Consider the following 18,466-nt stretch of genomic DNA (forward strand, 5'->3'; position numbering starts at 1 on the left):
CTCCGGGCAAGATTGTGAAGGTTTGGAGGCTACCTCAAAGTCTACCACAAGTGAGAGAGCTATTCCTTCGTGGGATAGGCTCCGGAGAATAGGGTGAGCCTTCGTGGCGCGGGGAATCCTTCGTGGGACCTCCACTCCTCCAAACGTGACGTACCTTGTTGCAAAGCAAGGGAACACGGGAATACATCCTCGTCTCCGCGTGCTATCGATTATCTCTAACCGAACTCCTTACTTGTGATTTAACTGCCTGTGAGAGCCTTCGTGCTCGAGTTAGTGTATCCTCATATAGGTTGCTTCACCTAGTTTGCATTAGGCTCACCTCTATATTCCGCAAAGCCTAATATTGCAAAGAAAGAATTAAAATCTGTAGAAACCTATTCACCCCCCCTCTAGGTTTACCATCTCTATACTTTCATCTCCACCGTCTCGTCGTCCTTGAACGCGAGGCGATCATAGTCGCGGCGGCGCGTCTGAGCCTTGGCGTCGCGCACGCGCTCCGCTCCGACGCGCAGTGTCTTGATCGTGTCCCACGCCGCCTTGGTGTTGTCCTTGGCGGCGAGGACGCGCACCAGCTCTGGCGGCAAGGCTCACAGTAGAGCCGACAGAGCGGCGCGATCGTCGTGCTCGTCGCAGTCGCCCTCGTTCACGGCTTCCCACTGATGAGGATTAGTTTCCCGATCTTTCACGATGCACTTTGATGTTCCATAGGACCGATAGATCTTGAACTTCCTCGACAGATTCAAGGATACTCAAGCACATATGATTACTCTTGACAACTCAAGAACTCATACATCTTTATTGGATAACTAGACGAACGTCCGTGACGCCGTCATAGGGCCAACCCCGCAGGGATGGTGATACTGGAGGAACCCAAGGTTCTACATAACTTGAATCAAAACTAGACTACCCAAACCCTAGCCGCCCCACCTCCTTATATGAGGGGGAGGGTGGCCGGCCGGCCAACCCCTATTGGGTTGGGGCGCCCACTCATGGGCCTAACCCTAATTCGACTTGGACAGGCCCAAGTCAAATAGACTCTATTAAAACCCTAGATGGCCCACAGCATGACCTGGCTACATTATTATCTCCTAATAACAAGATTATAATAAACTACTGGTACAACCTTAGACCCAAATATCATATCAATGGCTGTCCTAGAGTACTAGGCCCGGATATCCATATCACCCACAGCCCGTGGACTTGCAGCTGGACGCGCATGAGCATGGCCCAATCCGCGTAGTTGGTGCGTGTCAGCGTCGGCGCCAGCTCGCGCCCATGGTGCTGCCCGCGACCACGGCGACCTGGTGAGAGAGAGGTGCACCTCGGGGACTTTGATCCCGACCCGGACGCCGTGTCTTGGGCTTCTTCCCCGCCGACGTGTCCCTCTTTGGTGGCGGCGTCCTGGATCGGCAGGATCTGATACCACTTGTAGCCTTTCTTCTCTCTCGATCACACTCACGAACTAGTGCACAAACAGAGAGGAGAAAATGACAGGGAGTTTGTTGCTGTGTAATGCCTACAACTTTTATGTTCGCTTCTTCCTTATTCAGCAAAGCAACGATCGTGCCTGCTCACACGTTGCCCATACTGATCGTGCCATCCCACGACCGAGCACACGAGCTCACAACGCAAGGATCGGATCAGAAAACAAAGACCAAATCCTATCCTATATGTTCCTAGCAAATAGCTGACGGAACAACTAACTGACCTAACTGACCAAACTGACGAAGACTGAATTTAACACTTATTACTGACACACTACTTATTACTGACACACTAGATTGACCCGCACTTTTGGCTCTCATCCTCGCACCTCCCCCATATCTGGCTGTCCAGTAGATGCTTTGCGATGTGTGGACAAGGTAACGAATCTGTAGCGAACCAATGGAAAAAATCGAGAATACAAGCCTGGTGTATAAGGATACCCGTAGGCTACGCATTTAATCTCTAGGTGCTGGCGTCATGGGTACAGCCCGGGACAGCATCGTCCTCTAGCCCCTCGAATTTATGATGCGTAAATGATGTTGCCAATGTGATGACGCTGTAGCAAACTAGCAATTAAGCTCGGCCCCAGCATTGTCTCCTACCTCCCCTCAAGAAGAGAAATCTGCTGACATCGGAGCACACCAGAAAAATCCTGAAGCGAGCAACAAATGGATGGGAGAATTGGGTATGAGGCAGTCCCTAGTTTCCCCCTGGTAGTGTTCCTGCAGATACCATTTTTTGTTGGGTGAACATGCTGAAATGTACCGAATTTTACAACCACATTTCCACACATGCAACCAAAACCGAACGCCCTTTACAAAAATCTACAATCACTAACGAAAAAACTAGATCCCAGAAACCCGAGTCCTCCGTCCACATTGATTTAAAAAACACATTTCCTGCACTTCGGATTAACCATAATTAGCTCGGACGCAGACCAAAAAACCGTTGTCTCCCCTTGCTGCCCCGTCCCATGGAATGTACAGGCGAGTACAAAACTTTAAATGGAATACAACCAAAAACAACTGGATTTTTTTGGGTGGTCTAGCAATCCTCAAATAAGTAGTCAGCAAAGGAAATTAGACAACCACCGCAATCGTTCGCGTTCTGTACAGGGAAGAAGAAAATGAGAGGGAGGGGATTGTGATGGAGCTGCAAGGGAAGTTAATTGCTGCACCTACCAGGGCGCTGACGTCATGTCTGTCTTACACTGTTTCCCTGTACTTTGGCTGGTACATGCAGAAATACACCGTCGGGTATACATAGGCGAAGTTGCTACGTGGGAATGTACAAGTAGTGGACGGCTCCGGATGTAGAATCGAAGGTCAGATATGGGGGAGGTGCGTCCGCAGGTTCTACAACATATTTTCGCACACTAGATTAACTAACACTGAATAGTCGCTGGAGTAGTGAACCGACTTAGCAACACCCTGCGCAGCTTGCAGAGAGATTTCACCACAATACTCAATGACCAAAGACTCTAACATATGTTCACGTCCCAGTTCAGCCACTCCAACATCAGTCACCCCATGACACACCCGTAGTGTGAGATTTCTCAAGCATAAGTTCTGCGCAATGAAGCGTATCCCAGCATCAGTTACAGCAGGACAAAATATAAGCTCAAGTGTCTCCAGATGTGGTGAGGATGAGAGGGCCTTCATCCCCTCGTCATCCAAGAAGTTGGCGGTGTTTAGCACGAGAACACGAATTGGGCAGGACTGAATAAGCACCAGAAAACCCTTCTGTGTGAATCCTATTTCTGATGGCCAGCCAGAAAAACATCCTTCAAATTTGAGGTCTACGGTCTGAAGCATACGACAGTTTTGGGCTAGAGCGTAAAGGCAGTTATCAGTAAATGACATCCTGGTTTCACAATAACCGTCGTCAATATAGTAGCGCTGAAGGTTGAGCCAAAGTGAGATGCTTTTAAGGTTGCTGCAGCTCCGGGATAATGCAATTATGTCATTGTCATTTAGGGCACGGACATACTGAAGGCAAAGGTTCTCCAATGCTTTACACTTCCCTAGGACAACACGAAGTCCTATTTCTGGCCAAGTTTCAATATGCGCCAACCTTAAATCCTTCAAACTCTCGCAGCAAAAGTCATATATATCCATGCTATGAGCATCGTACAAGGGGTCATAGACCTTATCACCTGGAAGACGATCAAATCTTTTTCTTTTCTTCTCAAACTCAAACTTCTGGAGCTTCATCCAACCTGAACCAAACTTTAGGAGGTCATGATGATTGATTCCTTCGCAATTCTTCACTACAAGCTCATACAACGACCCATCCATACCAAGGTATTCCAACCACTCTACGCTGCCGATTTTCTCGCAATCAATAAGGTGGAGAGCAGATAGACCCGTGCAACCAACTGCAACCGAAAAAAGCCCAATTGATGTTATTTGTGGTGCAGAGATCAGCCGGAGAGACACCAATGTCTTGCAATAAGCTAAACAACCAAGCCCAGAGTCATCGATGTATGAGCAGAAGCTTAAGGTGAGGTCAATCAGCGAGGAACATTGAGATGAAAATACAAAGAGGCCTTTGTTATCCAACTGATTGCCATGTCCAGGTATCCAACCAGAGTAATCGATTTCCACTTTCCGCAAATTTGGGAACCGGGCACATAATGATGTCAGTGCTTCTGTAGCAGTGCAAAGACCAGAACCAACACGGATAGCACCCCTTTGATTCCCCTCTGTCTTGTAGAGCTGCTTTGACACAAGGGAGAGAGAATTCAGATCACTTGTCCTAGTGATTTTCTTGATAATCTCTGTCACCAGAGCCTCTGGTAGGTCCTCCATCAAGCGAATTCAGCTGTACGAATCAGGTAGTATCAAGGTTTAGAAAACAACCGAAGAGCTGGACTAAAACCTATGATATCAGAACAAAGCATGTGAGCATGGAGATCATGCTGGCAACACACATTATGAAGAATATAGAATATACTGATGAACTTTGTGCATTTACTCTATTCATCAAAAACTTGTTCATTATTCATAAGGGACATTAATTAAATTATTGCAGTAGCTAGCACCTTATCTAACTATACATTGCTAGTAAGACACAATGAAGCTACAAGCCCGTCATTAACTGATACAACTGCTATAAGTAGCAGAACCAGAATAACAACCGAAGAGAATGCAAAGAAAAATTGAGTCATTGGCACAAGCAACTCTACAAGATAAGACTCATGTGCTGAATCTGAACCAACTTATTTGGAGGCACCGAATTAATCACATGAAAATTAGCACTTGTAGTTCCCAGGCAAGAAAGTAGGGATTTAAACAAAAACGAATTAGATACGATTTCTTACTATATAATGCCCAGCTTTGTTTTTTAGATCTTCAGGGGGGGAGGATCCCCACCTGTAAATATTCCTGAAATTGGTGGCTACAAATTCGCATGAAGAGAAGTTAGGTGATCAGGCCATAGCCAGAGCGTGTCCCTATAAATCCTACCCCGATGAGTCCACAGGGCGTTGTCCATCAGTAGATACCACTCGATCTAGTACCTGTTCAACTAGAAATTAATACTACTGTTTACTGCAACCTAGGCTAATATTCCATCACAAAAAAACATGCTTTCTACCTAGGAGAATGGCTTTACAACTAAAATGGATGATGCTGCCGGTTTCCCTCTGGCAAGTCTCAATCAAGAAAGCGAATCGAAAAAAGCAAACCATGTACATGTCGATGGGGAACCAACGAAGAGGGGGCAGGAGAACCAAGAAACGGCGGTACCTTCAGCACGGCTGGGAGGTAGTAACAGCGGCGATAGGGAATAGAACGTAGGAGGGGAACTTCGCCGCCGCTCGATCGATCAGCCTAGTCCGCAGCGGCGGAGAGTGTAAACCCTAGTCTCGCTCGCAACGCCCTTCGTCTCTAGAGGATGGGTCGTGCCGCCTAAGGCGAGCTGTAGCGGCGCCACGCTCACACGGGCCAAGCCCTGGAACCTTGTGCTGGGCTGCTGGCTTCTCACACTCGACGTAGTGTTAACATTTGAGCCATTATTTTCCCCTAAAAAACAAATTGAGCCATTATTTTCCTCTGGAGTATTTGGTTATGGACAATCTACTAGTTTTATACTCGTATCTTTTTACAAACCGACACGTCAACTACCATGACTAGGTCTCGAAGACCAGCCGAATAGACTTAGTCTTTCCGAGGTGCTTATAGAGGTAGAATATACTGTGTTACAAGACTCGCCGGATCAGTTTTTTGAACTCAGGCTCTTAAAGGTGCTCATATGGGTAACATGTGTTTGTGTGCGTGCGTTCATAGAGGTGAGTGTATGCATATTTATGAGTGTATGCTTTTGTACTGTGTTTCGTAAAAAAAATAGAAATCTTGAACATTAAATTAGGCATTCAATCAAAAACCAAATCCTTCCATGTGTTCTAAGAAAAGTTACACATTAAAAATAGCAATCAATCATTTTAAAAGAAAAAATAGGAGTGCAGAGCGAGAGCGCAAAGGGAGAGTGCTCGAGCACAGGGGCCCCTTCCCTTTACCCGTCGGTTGGCCATGGACCCTCCGTCCCCTACCCCCTCCCTGTCCCCTTCCCCCTCCCTAGTGGCGAGCCCGCGTTGTCACGAGGATAGGAGGCACGGTGGGCATGGATCTGACTCGGAGGAAATCCCGTGTTCGTAATGCTACGCGCTTGCCGGTGGGAAAGTTGTGACGCGGTGGGCGTGGATCTGACTCTGAGGAAACCCCGCGTTCAGCCGGTGGGCGAGCGGTGGCACTAGTTGATGAACGGGGGTCTTCCCGGGCACGCCTGGAGGTGCGTTCGAAAATCTTCTGCGAGGAGGGGCGTGCAGCCATCGACAAGCTCGATGATTCGGAGTACCCGCTCGAGGATGGAGAAGAAGCACCGTGAGAGGACCCCACAAACGTCACCCGCAAGCGCGCCAGGGGCCGCGGCAGCAAGAAGGTGGCAGCGAAGGTGGTGTGCCTAGGGCGTGACACCAACGCCTAAGCAGAGTTCCAAGGTTTGTGCTTGCTATGCACATATCCGGGACACCGCGTCGTCGATTGCACGACGAGGCTGACGTGCCTCCATTGCGGCGAGGTGGGGCACATGCTAAGGGAGTGCTCACTCTCCCATCTTCCAAGGTCACGCTCGCCTGACGACGGCGACAAGCCTACGAGGAAGAGGGTGAACGAAAATGGGCTAGGTCGCCGCGTGGATGACGGTGCCATCGGCCACCGTGAGCGTGTGCCAGGCTGCCATGGAACCACGCGCAAGGATCGGGGACGCGGCGCTTGTGTCACGCGGGCTAGCTCCTGCAGCGAGTCGCGCGCCCGTGGGTGTGAGAAGGCTGCGGCGCCGTGCTAGAAGGAGGCACCGCGCAGGGGTGCTGCTGCGTCGCGTCGTGAGATGGCGTCGCCAAGGGCCGCCATCAAGCTCCACGACGACCAGTTGTGCCGTGACGGCCACGGATTAGGCGATGCCCGCTCGGTAGCACTGATGTCTACTCACGCTTCTTTTCCTGTAGACAGTGTTGGGCCTCCAAGAGCAGAGGTTTGTAGAACAGCAGCAAGTTTCCCTTAAGTGAATCACCCAAGGTTTATCGAACTCAGGGAGGTAGAGGTCAAAGATAGTCCTCTCAAGCAACCCTGCAATTAAGATACAAGAAGTCTCTTGTGTCCCCAACACACCTAATACACTTGTCAGATGTATAGGTGCACTAGTTCGGCAAAGAGATAGTAAAACACAGGTGGTATAGATGAATATGAGTGGTAATAACAATCTGAAATAAATATGGCAGCGAGTAAACATGCAGTATAACAGTAAGTAAGCGGTGTTTGCAGTATTGGAAACAAGGCTTAGGGATCATACTTTCACTAGTGGACACTCTCAACATTGATCACATAATAAATAAATAACTTCTCCTCATTTGTGCTACATATACTCTTGTTGGATGACAAACACCATTCATTGTGTAGGGCTACAAGAGCTCCCTCAAGCCGGAGTAAACAAGCGCCACAACATACGGCATTCATATTTAAGTAACCTTTAGAGCTTAATAGATCTTTGCAATTTAGACCGAGTACTAACATAGCATACACACTGTAACCATTAGGTTAAGACGAGAACGTGTTCGTTCAGCTTTGTGACACTGCATATCTTTTTTCTTTCTAATAAAAAAGTACTTGTTGAACATTTTTTTACATCATGAACAAATAGTTTCGTATATATTTTGCGTCATGAACAATTAAATTTTTTACTCCATGAACAATTACTTTGTATTACGTAAATAATTTTCTGAGTTGCGATCCATTTGCAATCACGAATCGTGAGGCCAATCCAATCGCTAAGGAGTTTATAATATAATCCAACTCTCGTGTCTTAGTTGGAAACATAAGGTTTTCCTATTAGGGTGTGTTTGATAGTTCGGGTCTACCGAAAATCTCTCAGCATAAGTTGAACTGATATTTTGGTATGTGTTTGGTGGCCCGGGTCTATCTTTACAATGCTGAAAATATAAATTACGAAGAGATCCATATTTTACACAAAAGCCATTAAACAGAATAAAAAAACAATCGGGTCCTTAGATATTGATTGAGACAATGCGGCCCAGGTTCTGACCATGGTTCATGCCCAACAATGGAGGAAAGAAGCCATGTGTCTTCGTAGAGACAAAAAATTGTCGATTTGAAGCGCACCTGATCCCTCGATCTAGTCGAGTTTTTGCTTGAAGAAGAGGTCGTCGAGTTCGTGTTTCCAGTGTCCAAGTTTCCCGCAGATGGCGCCAATAACAAAGGGTTAACATCGACAGTGCCTATTATGATGGACTTGGGTTTTAGGAAGGAGGACACCGGTGAACCGGCGAATCAACAGACCGATCAGCCAAACTTAGGCAGCCGACGGATATTACTATCAAGGGAGAATCGTGATTACGATATGTGGAACTAGGCTACAGGGGTGTTTGGTCTGATTCGATCTCTCCTCCCAGCCCATATATAGCGGACTGGGTCTCTGAGTCCACCTCGAGGTCGAGTTACATTTCATGTTGGTTCACCCGATATAGACTTATCTTTCCTAATGAGATTCCTTCGGATTTCTCCGGACTTCTTCATGGGCTTTCATCTATTCCTTCATGGGCTTTGTACCAGGGATTGCAACGCTCATAGCCCGATATGGTATACCCATGTCAGGCGGGAGGAGCCAGGGGACGGTGGTCGCCGATATCAAAACAAGCTACATGTGTCGCGGGACCTTCGCCTCCGTCGAGACCAAGGAGCCTTTAAGTTGTTTTTTATAGGTGTTGGTAAATGTTTGATTTATCGTGTCTAGTGTTTTGTTTATGGGTCTTTCCAACCTCCTTGTGCAAAAATTAAGCTGCTAGATTTGAACAGATTATACTGGTATCTCTAAATCAGTAAATCTTGATTTAGGAGTCGATAAATCTCAGCCCATACTAAACCGCGCCTCATTTATTCTAGTACATGTATGATGCCTAGCAGGCAGTGTTGATCCAATCTCTTTTTTTTTTGGCTGCATGCCTGCAGTTCTTCCGGGTCTACCAGTGTCTTTCATCATTTTGTAGATTGTTTTTCGAATTTTACGCTCAACATTGGATATTTCAATTTACAGGAGCAGTTGAACTTGAAGCCTTGGAGCGTGTACTGAGTTGTGCAAAAGTAGAGCCAATCAAGCTATCGTATGGAACTTTGAGATCCATCAAAAAAAGGTTTTCCAAGAAACTTTAAACACACAATCCCATGGTTTTCTCAAAACGTAAATTGAAAAAAAAAGTTTCAGATTTGCCAAAAGAATAATGCAATAAGATCTAATAGCAATCAAGTCCCGCATATAATTTTCAAGATTACAAAACTAAGATGCAAATAATTCTAGCTAATAACATATAAGAGCTTCACTGTAATCACTTGTGGAGTGGGTCCCTTTCCTTTGGGCTATTAGTATTTTCCACAAAACATCACCTAAGGTCACAAGTTTTAGGAAAATGGACAACCCTAATAACACCACCTAATTTCATCTATTGGATTTTTTTCGATAATAGCCACTTTATTACTTTGAGCAATAGATTCGGCCTCTGCATAGTTACGATGCACACAACCGTACAATTATAGTTATTACAAAATCTCTAACGAAACACACGACAAGTACTTAAAGTTATTGAAATGCAAAACATCTAGCTAGGTGGATATAGGCGCAGATCACGTTGTCACCCATGTTGGGAAAAAAATATCCCTCGCTGTATCCTCCAACCGTGAAGACACCTCCGTAGAGAGGTCTCGATGCTCCACCCGCTGAAGTGGCAACCATGAACGGAGCGTAGCTGTGCACCGGTATATGACCTGCATAAGAGAAGAATAAACATTATTAAAAACCTTGTCATTTCTGCATAGCCACATCGACCAAAAAAAGGGCAATCGCTCTCATCCTAATAAGACGCTTAAACCTAGTATTCACACCATTCAGCCATTTGCCGAAAATATTGACAACACTACGTGGTGGGTATAAGGTAGAACATATTTGGATGGTTTCCCACTCCAAACTCACACCAAACGCAGCTAAATACTGTGATGAAATATTTAAGGCATGTTGGTAGCCTAGAAACCCCTTGCCTCGCATCGGGCCCATAATTCTCGGTTCGTTTGGTTGCATGGGATTGCATGGGATCCTCCGTGTTCTTACACGAACCGCTTCTCAAAGCATCCTCGGGCCAGCCCCCGGAGCAACACTCCGTTCATGGTTGCCACTTCAACGGGTACCTCGTCATTGGTGGCAACATGGTGATGTTTGTCTTTGTGGTCAGCGACATGGTGATGCTTGTGACCGGCGTGAACGGCGGTGTGATGGTGGTGTTCGGTTTCGTGGTCGGCGACTTGCTGATGCTTGTGACCGGCGTGAACGATGGTGTCATGGTGGTGTCTGGTTTCGTGATCGCCGACGTACTGATGCTTGTGATGGGTAAGGTAAGATTACCATGTTGTCATATAGATGAGGTTAGGAAAAGCATGCGACCAACCAAACAAAGTGAAATGTGACACTTAGGTACCAACTGATGCAACCTAGGCTGTCAAACAAAGTGACTTTTTTTACCCGAAACTCGTATCAAACCGAGATGTGCGTTTCATTCTGACCCAATGAGACGAAAAACTCACCCAGGCTACCAAACGGGCCCTTACAAACCCGTGAGCAGATTTAAGCTTTACATGATCGAAAAGATGAACACATTACGGCCTTTAAATTATTTTGAACAGCATACCCAGGTTGGAGTAGTCATGAGCATACGTAGTGACCGCTTCAATAACTACTGCCCGTCATCAGAATGACTCTGACAGCCCAATTTTGATGACATTTTTTTCGATGAATTTCGATGACTGCTTGATAGAGAGAAAATGGCCAGTGGCTCTCCACGCAAAGGATCAGCTACATTCAGGCATTCAGCACATGTCCAGCTCCTGCTTCCAGCACAGCACGTCGATTCTCTTTTATGCTAAAGCCTCATCCACCTGATCGACAAGACAGTCTGAATGCTCCGTCCCTGTCAATTTTCAGAAAATCACTTGGAGGAGTCCAAACCATGCGGTTGTGTGCTTGGTGCAGTACTGCAGTATTTCCATCTTTCTTCAGTTTTCCAAAGGAATTAACTTGTTAGTTAGCCGTAATTTGTTGGATAGCTTTAATACCACGGGTGGTCGAGAGAGAATTGATGCACCACAAGCTTTTGTGTAAGAACCATCTCACGCCCTGGAAATAGCATACCTGTCAGGGGCTGTCGGCAACTTAGCAGATCAAAGATCCGGAGAAGAAACCAGAACAACCGATGAGATTGCATATTCAATCAAGGTTACACTCTACTAAATACATGAAGTACTATCTGACGAAGAAACAAAATTACTCGAGTAAGGAACATGTTGATGTTGTAAGCACCATTTACAGGTGATAACAATGCCTGCATGAAGGGCAGGCACATAAAATAAACAGTTTCAAATCATCAGCTAGGATGGGTGTGTCTCGTAACAAATCCCCAAATTCATACAAACACTAAATTTCGCAACAATTTTCCCTTTACTGCTTACAGAATGTTCAGAATGGTCCGGCATTTCTGCAACAAACTAGTGAACAGTTCTCCCAAGGTTTCCAAAGATATAAGAAACGTATTGTCAAAAAATAGGCTAATAAGCTCGGCCAAAGCATACGACGGGCTATTGCAAAAAGTTCACCATCCATTTGGTGATTTGCGGCGACCTACCTTTCTATAGCTTAAAATGAAGATACAGACATGGCTTTATCTCCTACAGTTCCCCCCTCCAGGGCACTGTGTGCAGAATGAGCACAGAATTCCTACAATTACAACTCCAATTGTAACTTCGTCACTGCAATTTGCATCAAAATTGCCTATCGCATAAGCACAAAACCAGCCAAGCCTGATGCGATCATCATCTCCTGCTGTTTGCAGGTTCAGCCTTGTTAAGGTTTGCAAGCTCTTCAATCAGCTTCCTCTCGTCGCTGCTTAGACGCTTTGGAATCTCAACCTGGACACGTACTAGCTGGTCTCCGCGAGCATTGGACTTCCCAAGAAGTGGGACACCTTTCTTGGACATTACCAGAGTTGTGCCTGGCTGAGTCCCAGAGGGGATCTTCAGGTCAACTACCCCATCAACAGTGGGGACCTTGACGGTTGTCCCAAGAATTGCATCAATGTAAGAAACCTTGCATGTGTAGAGAATGTTTGTCCCATCTCGCTTGAGAACAGAATCAGAGAGAACATCAATAAAAACGTAAAGGTCTCCAGGCGGGCCTCCTCTCCGACCAGCGTTCCCCTCTGAACGGACCCTCAACCTGCTTCCAGAATCGACTCCAGCAGGGACCTTCAGACTGATCCTCTTTGTCTTGCGCACTCGGCCATCACCCCCACAGGTTTTGCATGGGGTGGCAAACTCACCAGTGCCACCGCAGGTATTGCAAGTGGACACCTGCTGGAATATTCCAAGCGGTGTTCTTGTGGAGGAGACTACCTGGCCCTGACCACCACAAGTTTTACACGTGGTAGGTTTTGTGCCAGGCTTGGCGCCAGTTCCATCACACGTATTACAGCCTTCCAGTCTGGTTATCTCAATTTCTTTCTCCACGCCAAACACTGCTTCTTTGAAATTAAGTACCAGATTGTAGCTCTCATCATCACCTTGCATTGGTCTGTTACGAGCAGCACGGCCGCCGCCCATTCCACCCATTCCACCAAACCCTTCGAATAATGACTCAAAGAGATCAAATGGGTTTGAGTAATCCTGCAGGGCGAAAATGTTTATATGATTGTTAGACCAAAGCTACAAACAAAAAGAATGTTGATCAAACTTGTGAATTGGACAACTTACTCCTGTTCCCATGCCAGAGCCCTTCAGACCAGCTTCTCCATATTTGTCATAGATTGCTCGCTTCTCATCATCAGACAAAACCTATAACAGCAACCATCTTCATGTTAGCTGAAGAAATGTGCACTTCCTACAACAGAAGACATAGATAGATGGAACTTCAGGGTTTCCTGCATGACCAGTTGGACTAACCTCATAAGCATTGCTGATATCCTTGAACTTTTGTTCAGCACCAGGATCTCTAAAATAAATAAATAAACACAAAAAACATAAGAACTAGCTATTGTGTTCTTGGGTCAGCTAGATGGGAATAATGCTAATGCACAAAAAGATAAGAATCAAGACATGTCTACAAAGATTAGAATAGCGCAAGGTCAAGCAGTAAAAGCCATGAGAAAAGAGAAAGATTGAAAATGATTTATAAGGAGCTGAAAAGGAACAAGGTAATGATTAGCCAACTTACTTGTTCACATCAGGGTGAAAGCTCCGAGCAAGTTTCCGATAGGCTGGAACAGGGAATGTTTTAGAACTAACATACACATATATGTTTCCAATACTGACTACAAACCTAAGAAATCCCATAAAAAAGAAATACTAAAAGACAAAGTGTAGCAGCTAATGAGCTAATGAAAGTGAAATTAGGAAAAGCGTGAACTCACACCTCCAAATGAAGTAAAGGTGTTGTTAGTATAGTCTTTACATTACAGGAGATGGAATAGCTTCCTAAAGCTTTAAATAAGATGCATTATACTTTTGAGTCTAAATACAAAAAATGGACCTAGAGGTCACCTTGAAATACTTTACACCAACGACAAATATTTTCAACTACATGTTAATGGTGCAGGCTATTTGTCTACCAGTGATAATATATCATAATGCAGCACTGATTTATGTTGCGCATAGACCATATTGAAGCTAAACCAGTATTTGAATTGAAAGTTTGAATGTTTGATCATCACAAGGATTTGGCATAATGGACTAGATGATAACTACAGGAGGGTTTAAACTGGACAGAACCAAAAACTTAATAACAAACTAGGACATAGTAAATCAAACTAAACAGCATGAAGTCGATCCATCAGAAGACACTCACCGCTCTTGATTTCGGATTTACTAGAATTTCTTGACACGCCAAGTACAGAATAGAAATCCTGTCAATCAAAAATGTAACATCACTCAGGACATCGAGTATTCGTAAGCAATGACATCAGCAACATAGGTCGGAAAAGGAAGAACTCACCGCTTCGGCCCGGACGATAAACCGTGAACCCCTCCGATGGCGAAACCTTGGTGATGGCGCATGATTTAAGCTAGCACTGGGTGACACTAGGTGTTTACCTCTGCCCCTGGCACTGCACCAACACAGGGATAGTAAGATTAATCTAGTACTTCTGTGAGCGAATAATGGGCATAATAGGATCATACATGTCGTTCAAATATTAACTAGGACAACTTTTACTGTTCATGTCACCAACCGCAAATTACAAGTTTACAACTACCTGGGCAACTGCTAGTTTTTTGATAAATGGGTCAAAAGTCAATGTCACCTGCCTACCACAGACTCCAGAATGAAATTTCTGTAGAGGGATAGAAGATATTGAATGATGACCGTACCCATTCTTGGATGCCAGGAACCCCGGATCCATCGACACGGGGCTAACACGGGCCGCCGTGGAACCCCGGCCCGCATAGATCGATCTGGATCGAGGTTCGAATTCGCTCCCATGATTCGGTACAGGCAGCGAACCGGCGAAACCGGAGCAGCATACCACGGGCGTCGTCGGCGTGGTCCTCGCCGCTCGGCGGAGACGGAGGGAGGGGGCGGGGGAGACGTGCGGGTGGGCGGTCGGGCGGGAAGGGGCGGCGGGGAGGCGGTGCAGTGGGTGGAGCATGGGGGCGGCGGGTCCGGAGGAGGTGGCGACGCCGGCGAGGTAGGGCAGGGCGGGGGAGGGGAGGCGAGCTTGAGCTTGGTGGGCAGCGAGCGAGTCGAGGGAGAGGTTGTAGCTGGGTGGGCTGGCCCAAACCTTATCTCTCTCTCTCTCTCTTGCTTTTTTTGTTGGACACGCGCTTTGCCGTCCATCGACCTTCCATCCGACGGTTCTGATCTTCCTAGTATTTACATCGTGGTGCCACTCGAGGCTCTTCTGGTCCTGCTCGCTGTCTCTCGATCTGTCCCGCACTCTCTCCTTCTCTCGGTGAGATTATACACACGTGGAATAAATATTTTGATCATATGTCTATATATTTTTATTATAGAAAATACATTTTAAAATGTTAAAAGATTCTATAAATTATCGTTGTACATCTGGATATTCTACATTTGACACAGAAAAGTATTACGGAAAAAAACATTTCATGTTCGTGAGTAAAAAAGACAAAACAATGTCACGTGCATAGCTATTTTTTTTAGCAACGAAAATTGTCTTTTTTTTGCACATGACACGGAAAAGGCAATGTATTTTTTCGTGAAATTTGTGTGCTAACATAAAATGTCTGAATGTCTGGATTTGCACCCCAAATATTTCTTCTAATTTTTTCAGACATTTCGAAATAGTATGTCTTGGATGGCACCTATAAGCCAAAATAGATTCTAAAAAAAGGTAACTAATGTTTATTTTTTTTATTTAGCCTCTTTTGAGTAAGTTACACCAAAGATATGTAAATTTGGCATTGGGGGGCACTAGTGCAACCTCTTTGATAATATGTGCGCTTATCACACAAACCTCAGATTATGTTCCAAACTAGACCAGCATTACAAAAAGTTGGCATGGAGGAGGAATTTTAAGTCGGGCCGTGGTTGTTGATGCACCATCCTTGACGATTTTTGCTCTTTCCATGGTACATCAAAAAAAAAAATCCTCGTTTTTAAGGCCATCTAGCACCACGGAATCGTGAAAACGTCGCGCATGGTGGTCCAGGATCTGGTGCATGATGAATTCTCGGGTGCGCCAGCCAAGTGAACGCAAATCCGCACCCCCAGGGCTGCAGGGCCCAAATGGCAGCGGTTCTAGCACTGTTTTTTTTCTTTCGATCGCGCCCTCTCATTCACGTTCTCCGATCAAACCGTTTATGTTGCTGGCTCGTAGGTCCCGCATATCATCATCTCTGAACGATAATGTTTCTTTTGTTGGATTTCTTTTGCCCCCTGATATTTGGCTACTTGACTTTTCCTTTCGATCCCGTGCCGCCTTCAAACCGTTTATGTTGCTGGCTCGTAGGTCCCGCATATCATCATCTCTGAATTGATAGCATATTGTTGGTGGTTTGGCATGCTTGGCATGACCACACAAAGCGACACACGGTATGTGCTCTCTGGTTGTTGAAGGCTCAAAGAGGTTCTTGTGCAATTATATCAAGATCCCATTTTTAGATGACTATATCAAGATCCTTAGGAATGTGCAAAGATGCTCCCTACCGAGGTTATTTTGAAAGGCAAGCAACTGTCAATGGCTTACCTTCTCATCATCTTCTCTGCTTGTAGCGAGCCTGCGAGGAAGATCTTGAGTCTGAACTAGATCTTTTAAATATGTGAAATGGAGCTAGAGTATGTTGCAAGCCTTGCTGTCTAATAAAGATCCAGTTTTACTCGTAGAGGAAAAAAAAACTAGCCAATTCCCCTCCGCTTGCAAACAAACTATAGGAACATCTTTTCTATTCTTCCAATCGTGCTACCTTCTCGGCTCATCGTTGATACAAAAAAAAAAGCTCTGAAATCAAAGCTAAAACCTTGCATGGAGGGTCTTTTGCGAAAAGGTCTGCTAATCTATTGTTGATCATCATCAGCAATACAAAGAACACCAAAGATAATAAAAAATACAATATGTTTTGGCAAAACGTCTTGTAGAAGGAAACGGAGGAAGTACTACTCTGTTACCGACCATCACTGACACAGATTGCAGCCAACTGATCACAGTGATTCAAGCTGCTAGACCGGATCAGTCTCCTCATCCGAGTCTTGTTTCAGAAACTGAGGATTCGTTAATGATGAAGGTAGACATTGTTCATTTGTAAAAGTTAATCAACGGCTAGTTAGAGTGAGCCATGTTTTTGCACATTTTGCAAGGACTGGGCGTAGATCTGTCACATGGCTTGGTTAGAGGCATCTCCACCGGCGGCCTTGATAGCGGTTCTGATAACGTTTTGGAGGCCCGGCAGCGAAAATAGGCTCACCGGCGCGTTCCAAATATCGCCTGCGCTTTTTCGAGCCTAATAGAAGCGCCGGCAACCCCGTGCCGGCCCCTTGGAGGAAGGGCGCGAATCGGGCGAGCCGGCGGCTCGCGGCACGACGGTATTCGCGGGTGGGAGCGCCTTGTCAGCGCGAGGACGCGACGGTTCGCATCGGAAACGACGCGGGAATGTTGATCGTCGGTGTTAATGGTCTCCCGCGTGGAAACCCAAGTGGCGAAGAGGGCGGCGACTGGCCAGGCGGCGTCTACCTTCCTTACCCACGCGCCTTCAATGTGCATCTGTCGCCTCCCTTAAAACCCCACCGGTGCGCACTTCTCTTCTTCCCCGCCTTCCAACCCTAGCCGCCGCCGTCCAACCACCGCGGAAACCTCCCACGCACCCACCGACGATGGCGCACACCGACGAGGCCGGCGGCAGCAGCGCCGGCGTGCTCCGCTCATTGCAGCTTAGCCTCGACGAGGCCGCCGTACTGTACTGGCACCGCGTCCCCGTGCCAGTACAGTTCTGCCGCACAGCTGGTGCGTCTCCAACGCCAGCTTCCCCATGCCACCGTCGCCACCGGAAGGACGCAGATGTGAGCCCTCGCGAGGAAACGGCGGAGCCTGATGACGCCGGCGGAGAGGAACTTGCTGGACAACGCGATCGACAGCCCGGCCTGGCAGCGGCGTATCGAAGATGAGCGCGCCGTCGAGCTCGCGCGGGCGGCCGACCGCTGCCGCGGCGCTTCAACACCATCGGCCGTCGTGCCTGGTAGTACGGCCGCGACATCGACACCACGCTACGCCAGTACGGCTTCCGCCAGCACGTCCGCGGCGACAGGCCACGCGGTCCGATGTACTTCCCGCAGGCGGGCGTGCATGGCGCCGGCGGCACCGACTCTGCAGAGGGCCCGGAAAGGACTGCTGCATCCGGAAGCTCACACACCGGATCATCGTCAGTCGTCGCCCCCATGCGCTCGGCCGCGCCTGCCCCTCCTTCTAGAGGCGTCGTCATCCGCGACGGGGCGAGGCGCGCGTCCTCTACTCCGGCCCGTCGGACGACGCGGTCGGGCCACCGCCGTCGCCTCAAGGAGGTGGACGCCGCGGCCTCGCCACCACTTCCGCCGACGAAGAAGGAGCAATGGTGGGAGATGGAGGAGGAGGCGCAGGCGGCCCTCTGTGGCGGCGACGACCCGGAGGAGTTCCCTGGCCAGAACTTCATCGTCGGCCGCTCCGTCGACGAGGACTACCGGAAGATCGCGATGGACCCGCGGCAGGCGGCGGTGTTGTTCGCTAGGGACCACGGCGCCAACTTCGTCGACCTCGCTGGACCATCAGAGCTGCCGGCGTCAAAGGAGGAGAAGGCCGACGAGGACGACAACTGGTCCTTCGGTCCATCCAGCGGCAACGGCGACGACCTGGACTTCAGCGCATTCGACTCACGGTGCCGCTAGATGT

At 47.3% G+C, this 18,466-nt stretch overlaps 2 protein-coding genes across 2 annotated transcripts; both read right to left on the reverse strand.

Annotated features, from left to right (window-relative positions):
* Positions 1–404: 404 nt before the first annotated feature.
* LOC127299650 (F-box/LRR-repeat protein 14-like) lies at positions 405–5,466 on the reverse strand. Its single transcript, XM_071820851.1, has 4 exons — positions 5,235–5,466; positions 2,875–4,365; positions 1,164–1,444; positions 405–574 (listed from the first exon to the last, which is right to left on the reverse strand). Exons 2-4 carry the CDS (start codon positions 4,293–4,295, stop codon positions 405–407), a joined length of 1,872 nt encoding a protein of 623 aa, XP_071676952.1. The 5' UTR covers positions 4,296–4,365; positions 5,235–5,466.
* A 6,021-nt stretch (positions 5,467–11,487) lies between these two features.
* Positions 11,488–14,829, reverse strand: LOC127299651 (chaperone protein dnaJ A7A, chloroplastic). The gene is made up of 7 exons (XM_051329657.2): positions 14,457–14,829; positions 14,083–14,194; positions 13,936–13,993; positions 13,306–13,348; positions 13,035–13,083; positions 12,846–12,926; positions 11,488–12,758 (listed from the first exon to the last, which is right to left on the reverse strand). The coding sequence occupies exons 1-7, from the start codon at positions 14,732–14,734 to the stop codon at positions 11,910–11,912; spliced, it is 1,470 nt and encodes a 489-aa protein (XP_051185617.1). The 5' UTR covers positions 14,735–14,829; the 3' UTR covers positions 11,488–11,909.
* Between the last annotated feature and the right edge of the window lie 3,637 nt (positions 14,830–18,466).

The sequence above is a fragment of the Lolium perenne genome, chromosome 5, assembly GCF_019359855.2.
Source record: "Lolium perenne isolate Kyuss_39 chromosome 5, Kyuss_2.0, whole genome shotgun sequence".
NCBI lineage: Eukaryota > Viridiplantae > Streptophyta > Magnoliopsida > Poales > Poaceae > Lolium > Lolium perenne.